General features: G+C 46.3%; 1 protein-coding gene across 5 annotated transcripts in view; it reads right to left on the bottom strand.

The window, feature by feature from the left end:
- The window catches only part of NARS2 (asparaginyl-tRNA synthetase 2, mitochondrial), a 64,848-nt gene that overhangs the window by 36,286 nt on the left and 8,937 nt on the right, over positions 1-19,625 (bottom strand). For all 5 annotated transcript variants that reach the window (XM_061628975.1, XM_061628973.1, XM_061628972.1 and 2 more), the window contains 2 exons: positions 13,772-13,852; positions 1,817-1,917 (listed from right to left, as the gene is read on the bottom strand). In XM_061628975.1, the coding sequence (XP_061484959.1) occupies positions 1,817-1,917; positions 13,772-13,852 (182 nt within the window). The remainder of the gene's footprint in view (positions 1-1,816; positions 1,918-13,771; positions 13,853-19,625) is intronic.

Below are 19,625 nucleotides of genomic sequence, written 5' to 3'. Positions count from 1 at the left end.
CAAGAAAAACAGTCATGAAAATCAGATCCTGGCATTCTCCCCATTTAGTCTTGTGGGTAGTGTCAACATATACTGCAAAATACTCTGAAAAATAAAAAGTCCGATTTAATAAAGTGGGGTATTATAACACCACCTTGCTCCTGTTTGGTTTACCAAAATCATTACATCATAACGTTATTAGGATGGGAAATACCGAAAAGGTAAAATGATGTATTTTATAGGGCAGGGGTGGGGTCCCCCACCCTGGGGTCCCCCACCTCTAGCAGGCTACTTTGACAGATGGACAGCCCTGCACTGCAAAGTAGGATCCCTGCCAAGCCCAGCAGGGCTTGACGTCATCACCAATCAGCTGATCGGTGCTGACAGCAAGCCCCGCTTTCAGCAGGGTGTTCCTAAGTGGAACAATCCCAGCAGGGCTTGCAATTGGCCCCAAAGGTGCTAACTACAAGCCCCACTCGCCAAGGTACAATCGGGAGCACATACGAAGGCACCTTTGCTTGCCCTGCACCAGACGTCACACATGATGACAGATGTGGAGTAGGTGGGCGTGGCTTGGGGAAAAAACAACCTCATGGGAGGTAACCCATTGCTCTTATAGGGTAAGCCACGATTGGGAAAGGAGGGAAAGATAACACAACAGTCCTACAGAGGAAAAGGTTGCTTGCTATGGCCCTGCTCAAGTCTTGACCAGGCTTTAAACAGTTGAAATAATGTTCTTGTCCACTGTTGGATGTTAGTAACCCAAAGCCCAGTGGAAAAGGGTCCAGTGGAGCAAATGGGGCACTGCCCCACCAATGCAGCCTGCCTTCAGACAGCTGACCACTGACCGCCTGCTTATTTACAACCAGTCCAGGTTTGTGGCACTGCCTTTCTGCTTCCTCCTCCTTAGTCTCAGTGTCGCCCCTTGTGGAACTCAGCAGGAATGGTAGATGGGGACAAAACTCGAATTACTTGGCTCCATTTGTCATTGCCTCTCGCTCTGCCTATCATTGGCTGTGGCTCCAATGCCAAAGCTGCTGCGATATTTTGTACAGCATATCAGTCTCTGCATGCCTGTTGGAGAGCCCCATGGTAATCATACCGAACCCTGGAAGGAAGTTTCTGGGGGAATTCACTTTGCTGGGGACCCACAATTTCTGCCACAGTAGTTCAAAAGGCATTTTTAAAAGCCAGCTGGCCCATGCCTGCACAGATCAAAAGATCTGGAAGCTCCACCAGTGGGCACAACTTCTAACTGCCTAGGAAAGATGTATCACTGAACACTAAAGGCAGGATCATTCAGACCATGGTATTCCTGATCTCTATGTACGGGTGTGAAAGTTGGACAGTGAAAAAAGCGGATAAGGGAAAAACCAACTCGTGTTGGAGGAGAGCCTTGTGGATACCATGGACTGTGAAAAAGACAAATAATTGGGTGTTAGAACATATTAAACCAGAACTATCACTAGAAGCTAAAATGATGAAACTGAGATTATCATACTTTGATTGCATAACGAGAAAACATGATTCACTAGAAAAGACAATAATGCTAGGAAAAACAGAAGGGAGTCGAAAAAGAGGAAGGCCAAAGAAGAGATGGATTGATTCCATAAAGGAAGCCACAGACCTGACCTTACAAGATCTGAACAGGGTGGTTCATGACAGATGCTCTTGGAGGTCACTGATTCATAGGGTCGCCATAAGTCGACTTCAAGGCACATAACAACAACAACAACAGCACCTCACAACACCATTGGGCAGGGCTAACACACACACACACACACACAGAGTCATCCGAAAATCTTGCAGCTGTAAAACAAAACAATAAGATTCATACCCAGCCATCGCTTCCAAGTGGAGCTGACCAGAGACTGTCAGAAATGCAGGAATATCAAAGAAATGGGGATTTTCTCGAGGTTCTCTCGCTTCATTTGCAGGCTGGAAAGTTAAATTAAAAAAATGCAATTAATGATTAGATCAGGGGTAGTAGGGAACCTCCAGCCTGCGGGTCAAACGTGGCCTGCCAAGGGTTCAAATTTGGCCATGAGGCTGTTTCTCCAAACCACTCCCACCTGCCCCATCCCCAATGTCAGATGTGGGGCAGGTGGAGATGTGGATGCTGAATTGGATGTGTGAGCGGGTTCCCCATGGGGAATTCCCTCACGCACCCGATGCCTGGGCTGTGCACGGTGCTTTGAACTCCCGAGTTTGGGACTTCAAAGTGCCCAGTCACCTGACACCATTGTCACATTAGGTGATTGACAGATGTCAAATTTGGCCAGCGAGGCTAGATCCTGATAAAGATCTAGCCTGTGGAGTCAAAAGGTTCCCCACCCCTGGATTAGATGAATCATTTCTGTGATTATTCAAACCCTTCCCACAGTGGGGGTGGGGAAGCAAACCTCTCCAAACCTTGCTGAAACTCTTAAGGGTTACTGAAAGTGAAGGAACACTTTTTTCTTTTGGTTAATAGTTGCTTTTGCAGAGGTAGCCAGTGTTAGCTGGACTCCCACTTCCATCGGTCCTGACCAGGGGACATTTTGGCTGAGGCTGATGGGATCTGGCAGTCCCAATAACATCTGAAAGACACCACATTGGCTGCCCCTGCTCGCAGTCTCTCATTCAGTTGTGTCAGCAAAAAAGCATGCCTTGTTTAACGTTGATAATAAACCAGAAATGGAAAATGAGCAGCCTTATATGAGAACATAAGAAGAGCCTGCAGCATCAGGCCAGTGGGCCGTCTAGTCCAGCATCCTGTTCTCACAGTGGCCAACCAGGTGCCTGGGGGAAGACCACAAGCAGGACCTGAGTGCAAGAACACTCTCCCCTTCAGAGGTTTCCAGCAACTGGTATTTGGAAGCATGCTGCCTCTGCTTAAGGAGGCAGAGAATAGCCACCGTAGCCAGTAGCAACTGATAGCCACATCCTGTATGTATTTGTCTAATCCTCTTTTAAATTCATCCAGAGTTGGTGGACATCACCTCTTGTGGGAGCATATGCCATAGTTCTGTCGGGACCTAGGTTTTCTCTGCTATCTTTTCGGCGCCTTTTGAAGACTTTCCTCTTTCGACAAAGACCTATCCCAGTCTGCGTCTTTGTTAGAATTGCTTTTAATGTTTTCTTTAATATGTTTTTAACCCTTTTTAAAGACGTTTTTAAAGCTTTTAAAAAATGTTTTTAACGTTTTGTTTTAATGTATTTTAAGGTCTTTTTTATGATGTTTTAAAGTGTTTTTAGCGTTTCTCTTTGCCGCCCTGGGCTCCTGCTGGGAGGAAGGGCGGGATATAAATCAAATAATAAATAAATAAATAAAAACTTTTTGGTGCCGAAATGAAGGGGAAAAAATGCTGCAAAAATGCACACTAACAGAATGGCTGAGAGAGAGAGAAAATGCAAACAGGCTACCCTTATAACAGCGGCAAACAAATGTGACTTAAACAAACCTGAAGCAGATAATATCTCTGCTTGGGAAAAGTCTGAGTCAGCTCACAACAAAGCAAGAGATGCTAGATGAAGATGAAAGCACTACGATAACTGGGTTTGATGGCTTTGAGAAGACTCCAGTTCCCATAAGCCTCAGCCAGTCCGACCAGTGGTCAAGGATGATGGGAGTTATAGTCCAACAACAACTGTTGGGTAACAGGGCCATCGCTCAGCAATAGGGCATCTGCAGAAGGTCCTAAGTTCAATCAAGGTCTTTCCAGACAGGGCTGGGAGAGACCCCTGCCTGAAAACCCGGAGAGATGCTACTAGGCAGTGTGGACAATACTGAACTAGACAAGCCAATGGTGTCACCGAGTACAAGTCAGCCTTCTCTGTTCCTAACATTGGGTGGGCCACAGGTCAGACACCCCTGAGTTAGAGAAAGAGATGGTGGAGGCAGCACAGAATTAGAAGGGCCACATCGTCACACGGTGTGACAGACGCAACTCCTGAAAGGAGGGGGGACCTGATACCGTAGCTTCTTCAGGAACAAGAGAGGACCCTCAGTCCCTTGATGGTTAAGCTCCTGAAACTGATGACTAAAACATTTTATTATTTATTTATTATTTAATTTATATCCCACCATTCCTCCCAGCAGGAGCCTATCTTATGGAGAAGCCAGCTCCTGGCAAGGTTTTTGGAGCCTTGAAACCTCTATTAATCAGAGCACCAGGCGAACCTAAATGTAAGGCGCCTTCACACAGCAGCTCATTTCAGACCCATTCTATTCATCATCATCATCATTTATTGCATTTATATATTGCCTCATAGCCGAAGCTCTCTGGGCGGTTTACTCATGCATGCAAGTTTTGTGAAACATCCACACAATGTTGTTTGCATCAAAAGTCAGTCTCAGATTCTCTCCGCCTCCCTCTTTTCAATCTGGATTTAAGGTCCACAACAGATGCTCTTGGAGGTCGCTGATTCATAGGGTCACCATAAGTCGAAATCGACTTGAAGGCACATAACAACAACGTTTCTCTGTATATTCTTTTATTAATCAGATGTTCCAAGGAAACAGTAAATCTGAATTAATGGGGGGGGGGAGGTGATATGGGCCCTTTAAAGAAGGGAGGGTTTTTTATGGAAGTTCACTTATATGGTCAGAACTAGCTCAGCATACACTGACTGGCAGCAGCTCTCCAGGGATTCAAAGAGGAGCCTCTCTCAGCTCTACCTGGAGACATGGGGACCAAACCTGGGACCTTCTACATGCACAGCATGTGCTCTGCCACTGAGCTACAGCCCTTTCCCTATGGAGCTGCTTCACTGTGATGTCTAGAAACAATGGTTTGTGCAAACAAGGGCTTGGTATGACATCTGGAGTTCATAAACCATTGCTATGCCACCTTTAAAAGGCCATTGCACTACAGAAATGGATGCATGGATCAGACAGACAAGCAGGTCTAAACTATGGTATGCCTTTTGGAAGCTCAAACCATGGTTTCAATTTTATCTGTGGTTGGCACAAACCATAGTTTGGTGTAAATCTGTCTGAGGGGAGGCAGTGCCAATCACACATGTGGACACTTTGCTTTCCTTGTGTGTCATGGGGGGGGGGGAGGAGGAGAAGAGACTTGCGTCAGTTGTGAATTCCCATTGCTTTGAACACAGTGTGAAATATGCCCATGAGAACCAGTGTGGTGTAGTGGTTAGAATGCAGGACATGGCAGATCTATGTTCAAACCTCCACTCAGCAGAGAAGCTCAATGATTGACTTTGGGTCAGTCAACACCCTCCAGCCTAATTTACCTCACAAGGTTGTTGAGAGGATAAGGTGGCTGGGGAGAGAAACACATGTGCTCCTGAGGCCTTTGGAGGAGTGGGACAAAATATTACTTAACAACAATATAGGTTCCATTAACAATAGTTTCCAGATGCAGCTGCAAAAAAGACAAATGCTATATCAGGCTGCATTAACAGAAGTATAGTTTCCAAATCACGTGACGTACAAGTTCCCCTCTATTCAGCATTGGTTAGGCCTCATCTTGAGTACTGCGTCCAGTTCTGGACACCACACTTTAAGAAGGATGCAGACAAACTGGAAAGGGTTCAGAGGAGGGCAACGAGGATGATCATGGGACTGGAAACAAAGCCCTAGGAGGAGAGACTGAAAGAACTGGATATGTTTAGCCTGGAGAAGAGAAGACTGAGGGGAGATATGATAGCACTCTTCAAGCACATGAAAAGTTGTCCTCTGAGGATCAGGATCTCTTCTCGATCGTCCCAGAGCGCAGGACACGGAATAATGGGCTCAAGTTACAGGAAGCCAGATTTCAACTGAACATCAGGAAAAACTTCCTAACTGTTAGAGCAGCACGACAATGGAAGCAATTACCTGTGAAATACTGGCGGCCTTCAAGAGGCAGCTGGACAGCCACCTGTCGGGTATGCTTTAACTTGGATTCCTGCACTGATCAGGGGGTTGGACTCAATGGCTTTATAGGCCCCTTCCAACTTTACTATCCTATGTACTTCCAGACATGCATCGCCCACATTCCCTAGTACATGAACACAAGTTCTGCATAGTCCCTAAAAGCACCTTTGAACCAAGGGGAAACTTTATTATCTTTAATTAAAAGACTTGAGGAGTGTTGTGAGTTACACAACACCGAAAGAGCTCAGATAAAACCACAACTGTGGCATGCATTGTTCTGTCATACACACACACACATCATGTTGCCTCAAATTTCCTTTTGAACAGCTCTCACACTAAGCATCAACATTTAAACTCAAGAGAGTGCAAATGCACAGAAGGTTTTTTTTTGGGGGGGGGGGGGAGTTCCCTTGGAAAGAGAAATCTCTCTTTGACAAGCCACAGGTGCGGTTCACGGACAAGTGGTACATGGAAGTCCTTTACAGCCTGAGCTGAAAGTCAGCTTGGCAAGGAGGAAAAGGTTTGCAGCAGGATCAAAAACATCTGGCCAGCACAAAAACACAGCAGCAATCTTAAAACAAAATAAAAGAGCAACATCTTCAAGAGCTCCCGTTGTGTGAGGGACTTTTCTTGCAATAGGCACTAGGGAAGACTTAAGAAGGCTTTCAGGCATCTGCAAACACAGCGAAGAAAACAAAGGCAAAAGATGGAATATTAAAGAATTCTTTGGCTTTCCCCCCCCAAAAAAAACCTTGCCTCAAAAAGAACAATACAGTATGCCTGCTATGCTATAGACACTAGGGGGAAAAAGCCCTGAACTGAAAATTAGTTTTCTCCTCTCAGTCATCATCCTTTTGCAGAAGCAAACAAAACCTTTCATTCAATCACATCCCTTGGTCTTCTGATGGAAAAAAGTCAGGGGGGGTCTCTCCATAATATTCTACCTCCCCCTCCCAAGATGAGATATTTTTAGCAGATGAAAAGAAGGGGAGAGAAAATAAATCTAACACAAAACAAAGAAAAACCCAAGCAAAAGCATCAGAGCATTCTCAAAAAAGCTGGCTCCATATTTGACGGGAACCACATCATAGTGCTCTACAGCAGGGTCTCTCCTATGATGGGGCACTTGGGACCTTATGGGTCCTGGTGGGCTCACTGCGCAGCAGCAAGAATAGCCTGGAGCCGCCATTTATATTTCCCACAATGCCCCAGAGCAGCTGCATGCCACTGAAAAAGGAGGGGGGTGAAGGCAGGGGAAGAGGCCACAGCCCAGGGTCGGAGCATCCGCACTGCATGCAGAAGGTCTATGGTTCAATCCCAGGCATCTCCAGGTCAGCTGGGAGAGACCCCTGCCTGAAACCCTGGAGAGCCACTGCCAGTCAGTTTAGGCAATACTGAGCTAGATGGACTAGTGGTCTGACCCACTATAAGGCAGCTTCCTATGTTCCAGGCAGCAGCGGGGGGGGGGGGGTGTGTGTCCTCGCAGCTGTCCACGGATCGTGGGTGCCACCGCCGCTCCTTGCTCACCTGTTTCTTCCAAAGCAGACACAGTTAGGGTTCCAGGCTCAGGGCCTGAGACTGATCCTGTATCTTTAGAAGAGAAAGTCACCCAAGTGCAGGTGTTCTTGCAACTCTGTAATGGGAAAAACCACAAGGTGGAATTCTCTCTTCCCCCTACACAGCTTTTAAAGATATAGAAGACCTCTTGCAGGCCAGGCCTGGCAACCAAGAGGTCTTCTGTATCTTTAAAAGTTGTGCAGGGGGAAGGGAGAATTCCACCTTGTGGTTTTTCCCTTTACAATGTTGTAAGAACAGCTGCCCTTGGCTGACTTTCTCTTCTCCTAAAGATACAGGATCAATCTCAGGCCACGAACCTGGCAACCCTAGACCGTTTCCATGGAGTAGTTCAGACACAACAGCAAAACGTAGGAATATATGAAACTGTCTCGTTATACATTGAGACCATTGGCCAATCTTCTAATGTTCACAAGGGCTGGCGGTGGCTCTCCAGAATTTCAGAGAGGGATCTCTTCCCAGCCATACCTGGAGTACCATGGATTCAACCTGGGACCTTCTGCATTCAAAGCAGGTACTGTACTACTGAGCTATAGCATCTGTTCACACTCTCCCTACTCCTCTCGCCCATTGCAATTTTCTCCCTCCAGTCCTGCTTTGAGAAGAATAATTCGTAAATTCATTTGAACGCGCAAAAGAATGGCTTCAATTCATCTACAAACAAACATCAAAGGCAGGGGATCACGGTTTGTGGGTGGAAGGGGAAAGGAATGTGAGAGCGCACACAATCCTGAGGTTACCCAACGCTTGTTCACGTAATGCCAAACCACAGGTGTTACATCTGAACCATCTCTTAGGTCTCTGGACACACAAGGATTGGGATTATGTATAATTCCACCATAGAGTTTCCCTGTTTACTTTTTTGTTTTAGATTTAAGGAAGAAGGACAAAAAAAAGAGAAAGAAAACAAAAGAAAAAGGGGAAAACGAGACTTGCAAAAGCAGCTAGTATTTCACGATAGCACAATTGAGTTGGCTTCTCCCAAAGCACTTTTAGAGACTGCAGATGTTGTTGGGGGGAAAAAATGCAATTCTAGTCCTCATGACTGCAGAGATCATGCAAAAAAGCTAAATGGTTAAAATGTTTGTGTCAGAAGCCATCATCAAAACTAGCAGGCCTACGCCAAGGTCTCTCCGCTCTGTAAAGTCCAGGACTGTCTGCCCTGCGTCTCAAAGAAATTATGATGTGCGGTTCTCCACTTCTGGCTCTGCATTTTTGGATTGCAGGGACAGGGAAAGGAATAACATAAATGACTGAGACATAGGGTATTAGAGTCAGTGGGAGAGAACTCCATTCAGGGATGCTGCACCATAATTTAATTTAATTCCACCACTGGCATGACTTCCCTACCCCTAACACACCTACTGCCCTAACATGCAAATTTCATAGAATCATAGAATAGTAGAGTTGGAAGGGGCCTATAAGGCCATCAAGTCCAACCCCCTGCTCAATGCAGGAATCCAAATTAAAGCATTCCTGACAGATGGCTGTCCAGCTGCCTCTTGAAGGCCTCCAGTGTCGGAGAGCCCACTACCTCTCTAGGTAATTGGTTCCACTGTCCTATGGCTCTAACAGTTAGGAAGTTTTTCCAAGATGTTCAGTTGAAATCTGGCTTCTTGCAACTTGAGCTCATTATTCCGTGTCCTGCACCCTGGGACAATTGAGAAGAGATCCCGGCCCTCCTCTGTGTGAGAACCTTTCATGTACTTGAAGAACCCGTTCCAATTTGTCTGCATCCTTCTTGAAGTGCGGAGACCAGAACTGGACGCAGTACTCAAGATGAGGTCTAACCAGTGCTGAATAGAGGGGAACTATTACTTCACGTGATTTGGAAAGTATACTTCTGTTAATGCAGCCTAAAATAGCATTTGCCTGTTTTGCAGCCACATCACATTGTTGGCTCATATTCAGCTTATGATCAACGACAATTCCAAGATCCTTCTCACATGTCGTATTGTTGAGCCAAGTATCTCCCATCTTAAAACTGTGCATTTGGTTTCTTTTTCCTAAGTGTAGAACTTTGCATTTATCCCTGTTGAATTTCATTCTGTTGTTTTCAGCCCAATGCTCCAGCCTATCAAGCTCCCTTTGAATTTTGTTCCTGTCTTCCACGGTGTTAGCTGTGCCCCCCAATTTTGTATCATCTGCAAATTTGATAAGCATGCTCTGTACCTCCTCATCCAAGTCGTTAATAAAAATGTTGAAGAGCACTAGGCCCAGGAGTGAGCTCTGTGGTATCCTGCTCATTTGTTTAGTATATGTAAATCCATCTGGTTTACATCACATGACTCAAGGCAGTGTACGTGTGGATCCTAAGTGGTCTCCCACCAGATCCAAACCTCCTTAGCTACAGCAAGGTGGCTGCAACAGGTGCCTTCAGACCATGGCCTGAGACAGATGTTATTCCATGTTAGACTTTGGTAAGAACAGTCCTGCTGGATCAGGCCAAAGGTCTATCTAGACCAGCATCCTGTTCTCACAGTGCCCAGCCAGATGCCCAGGGAAAGGCCACAAGCAGGCCATGAGCAAAGAAGCACTCTCCCTGCAAGCAGGACGTGAGCACAACATCGCTCTCCCCACTTGCGAATCCCAGGAACTGTTTTTGAGAGGTATCCTGCCTCCGACAGTGGAGGGAGAGCATAAGCCTTCTCCTCCATGAGATCTACAGAGGGAGCCTTTTTTTAGTAGAACCCCGAGATCCACCAACTGAAGTCAGGCGGAAAAGGACACACAGAATTAAGGACACAACTGGAATTTGAGGATGAGAACTTATTCGAGCCCACACTCCCGGCTACCTTCCCCAGCCACTTTTCTATATTTAAGCAGAGTAGGGAGGGAGGGATTTTATTGTTGCCACCGTTAAAGAACTGAGAGTCAGAAAAATCTTGCCAATCTACCGGTAGATCCCAAACTACCTTCTGCCCAACCCTGCTTTGCCGACTTTCTTCGGCTGCCACCGTTTCTCCTTGCTCAAAAGATCAGGCTGAAGTTCAACCACGCAAATATCTAAATCATGTGTGTAGGTTAGGAGCATTTATACTGGGGGGTGGGGAGGCGAAGAGCCTTTTTCAGCCCAAAGGCCACATTCCATTCTGGGCAACCTACTGTTGAAGGGAGGCGCCAGATGGGAAAGAGGGCAGAGCAATGAACGTAAATGTTAACCTTTGTGCAGTAGGCTAGTTTCCACACACACACACATACATATACCCTTCTACCCTCTATCCAGACAAGCAAGAGTCATTACCAGAGATCAGGGACACCTTCCAGTCAGGCAAAAACACCTGAGGTACCAAGCAGGGCCAGTGAAGCGGGTGTGGCCTGAGGAGAGTTCCTGAGGGCCAGACAGGGAGGACTGGAGGGCCACACTTGTCCCGAGGTTCACCGCCTCTGATTAAGGTGTTGGACTACAACCTCGGAGACCAGGGTTTGAATCTCCACAGCCATGAAGCTCACTGGGTGACCTTGGGCCAGTCACTGCCTCTCAGCCTCAGAGGAAGGCAATCAGGGCCGGTTCTAAAGGGCGGCCAGGTGGGGCACTGGCCCGAGGGCCCCTGGAGCTACAGGGGGCCCTCCACTCTCCTTCCGCGATCCGCAGAAACATCCGCGGACCGCCATCCCCCCGCTTTACCTACCTTTCCGTTGTTTTTTGCGGCGCGCAGATTTGCCATCAATCAAGATGGCGGCCGAGGTTTCCTTAAGGGGCTGAAGCCTCTGCAACTATCTTGGTTGATGGCACGCATCAGGTAGATGAAGCGTGGGGATAGCGGGCGGCGCAGAAGCTCCTGTCTTGCAGTCCACGGATGCTTCCACGGATCGCGGAAGGGGAGCGGAGGGACCCAGGGCAGGCTGGTACCCAAGGGCCCCAGCTTACCTAGGGCCGGCCCTTGCAACGGAAAACCCCCTCTGAATACCGCTTACCATGAAAACCCTATTCATAGGGTCACCACAAGTCAGGACAGACTTAAAGGCAGTCCATTTCATTTTTCAGAGCAAGCTTTTGTCCCAATGTTACTTGAAACACCTATTAACACAAACAAATTTACTTCTCACATCCTCTCCATTGCCTGCTCAAAAGGGGAATGGAGGACAGCTGATTTAAACTTGGAAACGGCTTTACTAAATCCTTCTGCTGCTTCTGGGGTGAAAGCATTGTCAATACACAACAGAAAGGCTTTGGGAAAAGACTTTGGCACCTAACTTCAGGCATAAAGAACAAACGGAGTCAATACCTGTTTTGTTCTTCACTTTAAGTGATATAACAATGATCCCCTTTGATGTTGGCCTTAGTGGTTAGTTTTTTCAAGCTCTCAGGAGTCAGTTGGCTTCATGGCAAGGAATACACTCCATTTGCCACTAAGCATTTGTATTTACTGTAGGAACTCTGGCTGGAACTGCCCTGTTGGGCTGCTGCAAAAGCCACACAAAATGGATCCAGCAGCAAAGATCACTGTTCTCCTTCCTTGTCCGCCAGATACCTGCAAAGGGCTATGAAGATTTGTGTTTGGGGTGGATTTGGGGAGGATTGCGATGTGACGCATGAGGCCTGTTGTTCAAAATATTGTTATGGGTTTGGGGGTTGAGATGGATGATTTCTTTGAGTCTCCTTCGAGCCTCTGATTTGAAACCCTGCATCTGGAGGTGAGAAACCTGCTCTGCCGGTCAGATGAGTCTCTTTTGTTAAGCTAACAGAGTGCCCAGGTGAGCTAATGGGTCTATCAAGTGCCCATTAACTGGTGAATGGGCCACGGAAATCCTGTTGATATTGAAACTCATCAGTAGTCCCAACAATGGGGCTTCAAAGCACAGCATCACCTGACATCACAATGATCCTACCCACCTGTCAAATTTGGGTCACCAGGGTTGGGGTGATTAAGATCTGGGCCACTGGCCAGAAAAGATTCCCCGCTCTTGTTCTAGAGCCTGGGCACCATCCCTGAGAAAGCGCTCTCTAGCATTCCCATAAAACTCACATCTGCACTGGCAGGATTTCTAAATAAAGCCTCCAGGTTCAGAGGCAGTGTACCACTGAAAACCGACTACTGAATGTCACACTAATGGAGCATTTGCAAACTGGATGCCCTCTCAATATTTTGGAATGTACACTGTGCTGGCTGGATTGTTGCTGTAGTCCAAAATATCTGGAGAGCACCAGGCTGGCAAGGCTACACTAATTGCTAATGAATCAGATTATTATTATTATTATTATTATTATGTTTATGTTTATGTTGTTTATAGTCCACCCGTCACCAATAGGTCCCAGGGCGGGTTATAGAATTTTAAAATACAGTGTTTAAAAACAATTAAACACATAACACTCAAAGGAATAGGGTGGGCCCAGGGTAACGAGGTGCGTCTTTAGCATTCGCTGAAAATTGTTCAGCAAGATGCCAGACGCACCTCTGTAGGGAGGGAATTCCACAACTTAGGGGCTGCCACACAGAAAGCCCTCTCCCGGGCCACCATCCCCTAAACTGTTGAGGGTAGTGGAAGTACCAAGAAGGCTCCCTCTGCCTACCTTAACACCCGAGAAGGGAAGGAGACAGTCTCAATGTATTTGGGGCCCAAGTCATTTGGTGCTTTAAAGAATAACATGAGCACCCTAAATTGGGCCCAGAAACAAACTGGCAACCAACTAGAAGAAGGGTTTAGAACAGGGGTTATATGAGATCTGAAAGCCACCCCAGCCAGTAATCTGGCTGCTGCATTGTGAACCAGCTGACATTTCTGAGTCATCTTCAAGAGCAGCCATACGTAGAGCGCACTGCTATAATCCACTTTGGAAGTTACAGAGCATGGAGTACTGTGGCCAAATTATCTCTGTCCAAAATGGGCCAAAGCTGGTGAACTAGCTGGAGCTGGAAAAAGGCACTCCTAGCCACTGTGGCCACCTGAGCCTCCAGTGAAAATGTTGGATCCAGAAGTACCCCCAAGCTGTGGACCTGCTCCTTCCAGGGGAGTGTGACCTCGTCCAGAACAGGCCACCTTCCCAATTCCTGGACTCGAGAACTTGGAACACATAACAACTCTGCCTATTGAGGATTCAGTGTCAGTTTGCTGGCCCACATCCAGTCTACTGCTGCCTCCAGACACTCATCTTGCACCTAAAAATCTCTGCCGATTCAGATGGAACAGAGAGCTTGTGATTGACTTAGGTCAAGCATGACTAACCCCCAGTTTGGGGATCTGATTCCATCCATCAGACTGATCTATGCAATTCAGCTGAAGAGGAAGGGCCACACCCACCCCTGGCATGCGCCCCCCCATCCCCGAAAACTGAAACAAGAGTGAATGCAGTCGGCAGGCCACAAAAAGTTCAGTTTCCCCTGGTGCAAGTATTGCTTAATTCGAATTGCTTACCTCTACTTGAAAGGTTTCCCCAGCACCTTCACAGTCATTTGAGGTAATTATTGGCGTATGAATGTGCATGTATCCATTGTCCTAAAAAAGGGGAGGGGAAGAAGAGGAAACGTTACTGATGGACAACTTGAGTGTCCGCTTAGAAATAGGATTCCCAGATGTTGAAACACACAGACTCATGATCTTTACATTTTCAAGCGAACCACTTTCAAATAGGACATTTGTTTACTTATAAAAGCATTTATGTGCCGCCTTCTCATAATATATCAGGGGGGAGCACAAAAATATGTAGACAATAAAATATAGAAATAATTAAAAACAGAGCAATACTTGAGGAACAAGCAGGCAAGGTTTGAACAGGTCCAAAATGCACCAGCCAGGTTACCAGCTGGGATTCCCTTTAGAACTCACATAACTCCTGTTTTAAAACAGCTGCACTGGTTGCCAGTTCTTTTCCAGGCCTCATTTATTTATTTATTTATTTATTTATATCCCGCCCTTCCTCCCAGTAGGAGCCCAGACTTTAAAATATATTAAAACAGAACATCTTTAAAACATTTTTTAGAAAGATTTAAAAACATATTTTTTTAAAAAAAGGTTTAAAAACATATTAAAAAGCATTTCCACCACAGACACAGGCAGGGGATAAGGTCTCAACTTAAAAGGCTTGTTGAAAGAGGAAGGTCTTCAGTAGGCGCTGAAAAGATAACAGAGATGGCGCCTGTCTGATATTTAAGGGGAGGAAATTCCAAAGGGTAGGTGCCACTACACTAACGGTCCGCTTCCTATGTTGCGCAGAACGGACCTCCTGATTTAAGGTGCTCACACTAGTGTTTAAAACCCTATATGACTTAGATTCCAAATATCTGAAAAACCACCTCCTTCCCTACAGACCTTCTTGGGTGTTGAGATCAACAGAGTTCCAACACCCTCAGAAGGGTATGGGAATGGTACCCTGGCCTTTGACAGCTAAGTTATTTTTGTAGGACCCACCTCTTTGGTTCTGTTTAACCTATACTGTACTGGTTTCATTTGGAATAGTTTTACTTGTTTTTATAATTACATTATTATATTGTTGTAACCTGCCCTGAGAACTTATAGTGAAGAGTGGCTAAGATATCTTATAAATAAATCAGTAAATCAAACACTTGAACCCAGGGTCATCCAGCGAAGCTGAATGACAGGAAATTCAGGACAGATAAGGTAAAGTACTTCTTCTTCACACAACACTCAGTTAACTGCGGGATCCATTGTCACAAGATGTAGCACTGGTCGCCATCTTGGATGGCTTTAAAATGGGATTAAGCAAATTTATGGAGGATGACTATGAATGGCTACTAGACGCAATGGCTATGTTCTACCTCCAATACCAGCAGCAGGATACCTCTGAATACTGAAAATGGAAATGGACTGTCTTCAAGTCGATCCCGACTTATGGCGACCCCATGAATAGGGATTTCATGGTAAGCGGTATTCAGAGGGGGTTTACCATTGCCTCCCTCTGAGGCTAGTCCTCCCCAGCTGGCTAGGGCCTGCTCAGCTTGCCACAGCTGCACAAGCCAGCCCCTTCCTTGTCTGCAACTGCCAGCTGGGGGGCAACTGGGCTCCTTGGGACGATGCAGCTTGCCCACAGCAGCACAGGTGGCAGGGCATGTAACCCCTGAGCCACTCCCTGTGGGGGTGATCTTTAGCTGGCCCTGACACCCAGGAGACACGAGCGGGGATTTGAACTCACAGACTCAGGACTCCCAGCCAGGCTCTCCTCCCCGCTGTGAATACTAGTTGCTGGGAATCACAAGTGGGGAAAGTGCTATTGCGCTCATGTCCTCCTAGCTGGCTTCCCATTGGGGCATCTGGTCGGTCACTTTGAGAACAGCATGCTGGACTACATGGGCCTTTGGTCTAATTCAGCAGGGCTCTTTTTACGTTCTCCACTGTTCAACATCAGTAGATGGCATTCAGAGGTAGACTGCCTTTAAACTTGGAGGTTCCATTTAGCCATTATGGTTTATAGGCAAGTGTCCTTGGGCTTCCCAGAAGCATCTCACTGACCATTACTGGGAAAAAGATGCTGGGTGAGATGCAGCCTTGAAACATAGGAAGCTGCCTTTTACTGACTCAGGCCACTGGGTCCATCTAGATCAGTAGTATCTACTCTGACTGGCAGAAGCTCTCCAGGATTTCAGAGAGGGAGTTTGTCTGCGTCTTATCTGGAGATGCCAAGAATTGAACCTGGAACCTTCTGCATGCAAGGCAGATGCTCTACTTCTGAGCTATGGCTCTTCCCTTCCCCTTCATGCAGGACTTTAAATGCAGTTTGCCCAGGACTCTGGAATAATTTCCCACAGGAAGTCTACTTATCCACCTCCCCTGGGTCTTCAAAAGAAATGCAAAGCATCTCTGTTCCCTCCCCGCCCCCTGCTTTGGTTTTGTTGTTGTTATGTGCCTTGAAGTCGATTTCAACTTATGGCGACCCTATGAATCAGTGACCTCCAAGAGCATCTGTTATAAACCACCCTGTTCAGATCTTGTAAGTTCAGCTCTGTGGCTTCCTTTATGGAATCAACCCATCTCTTGTTTGGCCTTCCTCTTTTTCTACTCCCTGCTGTTTTTCACAGCATTACTGTCTTTTCTAGTGAATCAGGCCTTCTCATGATGTGTCCAAAGTATGATAACCTCAGTTTCATCATTTTAGCTTCTAGTGATAGTTTTCACATCCATAGATAGAGATCGGGAATACCATGGCCTGAATGATCCTGACTTTTGTGTTCAGTGATACATCTTTGCATTTGAGGACCTTTCCTACTTCTCTCATAGCTGCCCTCCCCAGTCCTATCCTTCTTCTGATTTCTCTCTTTGCAAATCAACAATCCCACTCTGCAAACATTCATATTACAAGTGTGTTTGCTTTTTAAATATTTTGTACTGTAGACATTTTGAACACTTTTATCACCACCTCACACAGTTAGAAAGGCTCTGCTATTTTTTTTTTAAAAAGTCAATAAAAGTATCAAAGAGGGCAGGATTCTTCTCCAGGCAAGCGCAGAACCTGCCTGCAAAGAGATCTCCAGAGGGCACAACAAAACATAGGGACATAGTCAGCCTTATACAGAGTCAGATCCTTGGTCCATCTAGCTCAGTACTGTCTACACGGACTGGCAGTGGCTTCCCAGGGTTTCAGACAGGGAGCCTCTCCAGGCTTAAGTGGAGATGTTGGGGATTGAACCTGGGACCTCCTGTGTGCAAAGCAGATGCTCTGCCCTTGAGCTACTGGCCCTTCCTTGCTTTACATCCTATCTCCCAGCATGCATTCACCAGAACCACCAGGAAAACGGGGGTCAGTATCCTGATCTACAAAGTCATGGAGTTCTAGATTCACAAGGTGCTGGACTACGACCTGGGAGACCAGGGTTCGAATCCCCACACAGCCATGAAGCTCACTGGGTGACATTGGGCCAGTCACTCCCTCTCAGCCTCAGAGGGAGGCAATGGGAAACCCCCTCTGAATACCGCTTACCATGAAAACCCCATTCATAGGGTCGCCATAAGTCGGGATTGACTTGAAGGCAGTCCATTTACATTTACACAGCTCTAAAATCTGCTGCTAATATCTGACCTCATCCATCCCCTCTTTTCACAGAATTCAGACAGATAGACATGGATCTGCCACAGTACTTTCTAGCATGTTGCTGATTTCGCCCCTTCACTCCCAGTCCAACAGCCAGAAGTCGTGTAGTGGTTAGAGAGTGTCAAACAAGCCTGGGGAGATTCAAGGTCAAATCGTCACTCCACTCAGTCATGAGCCTGACTGGGTGACCTTGTGCCACTAATCTTCTATCGGCCTAACCTACCTCACAGGGCTGTTGTGAGGATAAGATGGGGTGGGGTGGAGGGAACCCCACGTTCCTTGGAGGAAATGTAGGATCCAAATGCCATAATACCATTCCCTCTGGGTTGTATTCAGAGTTGTTTAAAAACAAGTTGTTTAAAGTTGTTGTTGTTATATGCCTTCAAATTGATTATGACTTATTGCGACCCTATGAATCAGCAACCTCCAATAGTATCTGTTATAAACAACCCTGTTCAGATATTGTTAAGTTCAGGTCTGTAGTTTCCTTTATGGAATCAATCCATCTCTTTGGTCTTCTTCTTTTTCTACTCCCTTCTGTTTTTCACAGCATTATTGTCTTTTCTAGTGAATCATGACTTCTCATTATGTGTCCAAAGTATGATAACCTCAGTTTCATTCTAGTGATATGTATTCAGAGTAGACCCATCGAAATTTAATGAACTTAAGTTGGTCATGTCTATTAACTTTAGTGGGTCTACTCTGAGTAGGACAAGCCCTGAATACCACCCTGTTTCTGATGTTCGGGCTGCAATTGCCATTGCTCAGGTTGCCAAATAGCACCACCCACCCACAAGAGGGAAGCAATCGTGGGGGAAACCAAGGTCTGCAAAAGACCAAAAGCAAAAGAAAAGGTACAGAACCTATTGCGGGGGGGGGGAGAGGACCTCCTACTAACAACTCAGTGGGGACTGAGCATGCTCAATATCCATGGAAAGGTGACTGGTTGCTGGCAGGGGGTGGAGGAAGACAGAAAATGAGGTGGAAAAGAAATTGAATGAAATTGGTGGAATCCTGAACACTCCCCACTCCAACATTTTGTTGCAGGCCTCCCTGGCCTAGAAACACAATCAGTTTATTTATTGTGCTGGAGTTTTAGGCATGCAAATATTGCCACCTAATGGTCAGAGGCTGTATATTGTTGTGTAAAATGTATAAGGGTGATTCCCAAACTTTTTTCCTCCACGGACCACTTGAAAATCGCTGAGGGACTTCGTGGTCCAGTGTGTGGTCTGCCTCTTGTAGCAATTGTAACTGTGCTGTGCTGGATCGTGCATGATTTTTAATTGAATTTTCATTGTTTCTTTTATTTCTTATATATTGTATTTTGTAATATTACAATTTGGGCGTGGTTTTGTGGGAAATGGCACGGCCAGCCAAATTTGGCCCACAGGCTGGAGGTTCCCCACCCTTGACCAGAGGCCTGCTTTCTTCTTCCACGCACAGGAAATACTTCCTGGGTTAACCTTTGCGCTTGACCTTTGTGCTAAAGAAAGGAATTGCTTCCAGTTGGCAGGACATCGCTGACACTTTCACCATTCACATGGCATACATTTCTCTGTCCCTCTGAGGCCATTCACACAATTCCAGTCACAGGAATGAGATGATAATAAGAGCCCTGTTAGATCAGACCAGAGGCCCATCTGGTTCAGAATTCCATTTCCCACAAGAGCCAACTAGATGCCTGATCTTGTCTCACAGCAGCTGGTAATTCAGAGGCATGCTGCTTCTCAACATGGCAGCAGTAGTGTAGTGGCAAATTCAGAAGTGCAGGATCCCTTCATGATAGTCATAGTCACGCCCCCTCCTGCTTTTTTTTTTTTGGCTGCGGAATTGAGAACCTTGTTAATACCTTCTTCTATAACAACAGACATCCCTAGGAGTCAATAAGCATGAGAAGGGAGAGTGTTAGCTACTGAGAAGAGTCTTCTCTTGGTTGACTCACCCCCTTTCATTCTGATTGGCTCCAACCAGCAGGAAAGGACAAGGAAGCATGTTAGAAGACCCTTCCCAGTGGCTAGCACACACCCCTTTTATGCTGATTGGCTTGTACGATGCTGGAAACATAGGGACCCTGCTCCCAAAAAGTAAGGGGTCTAAGACCCCCCAAGACCCTGCATGACTACACCCCTGCCTGGGAGACAGCCATTATGACTAATAGCCGCTGATAGCCTTTATCCTCCAGATGTCTACCAAATCCCATTTCAAAGCCGCCCAAGCTAGCAA

This window comes from Rhineura floridana, chromosome 5, assembly GCF_030035675.1.
Source record: "Rhineura floridana isolate rRhiFlo1 chromosome 5, rRhiFlo1.hap2, whole genome shotgun sequence".
In the NCBI taxonomy this organism is placed as follows: Eukaryota; Metazoa; Chordata; class Lepidosauria; order Squamata; family Rhineuridae; genus Rhineura; species Rhineura floridana.
The sequence above is the reverse complement of the archived record's forward strand: the minus strand, read 5'-3'. Positions and strand labels throughout refer to the sequence as shown.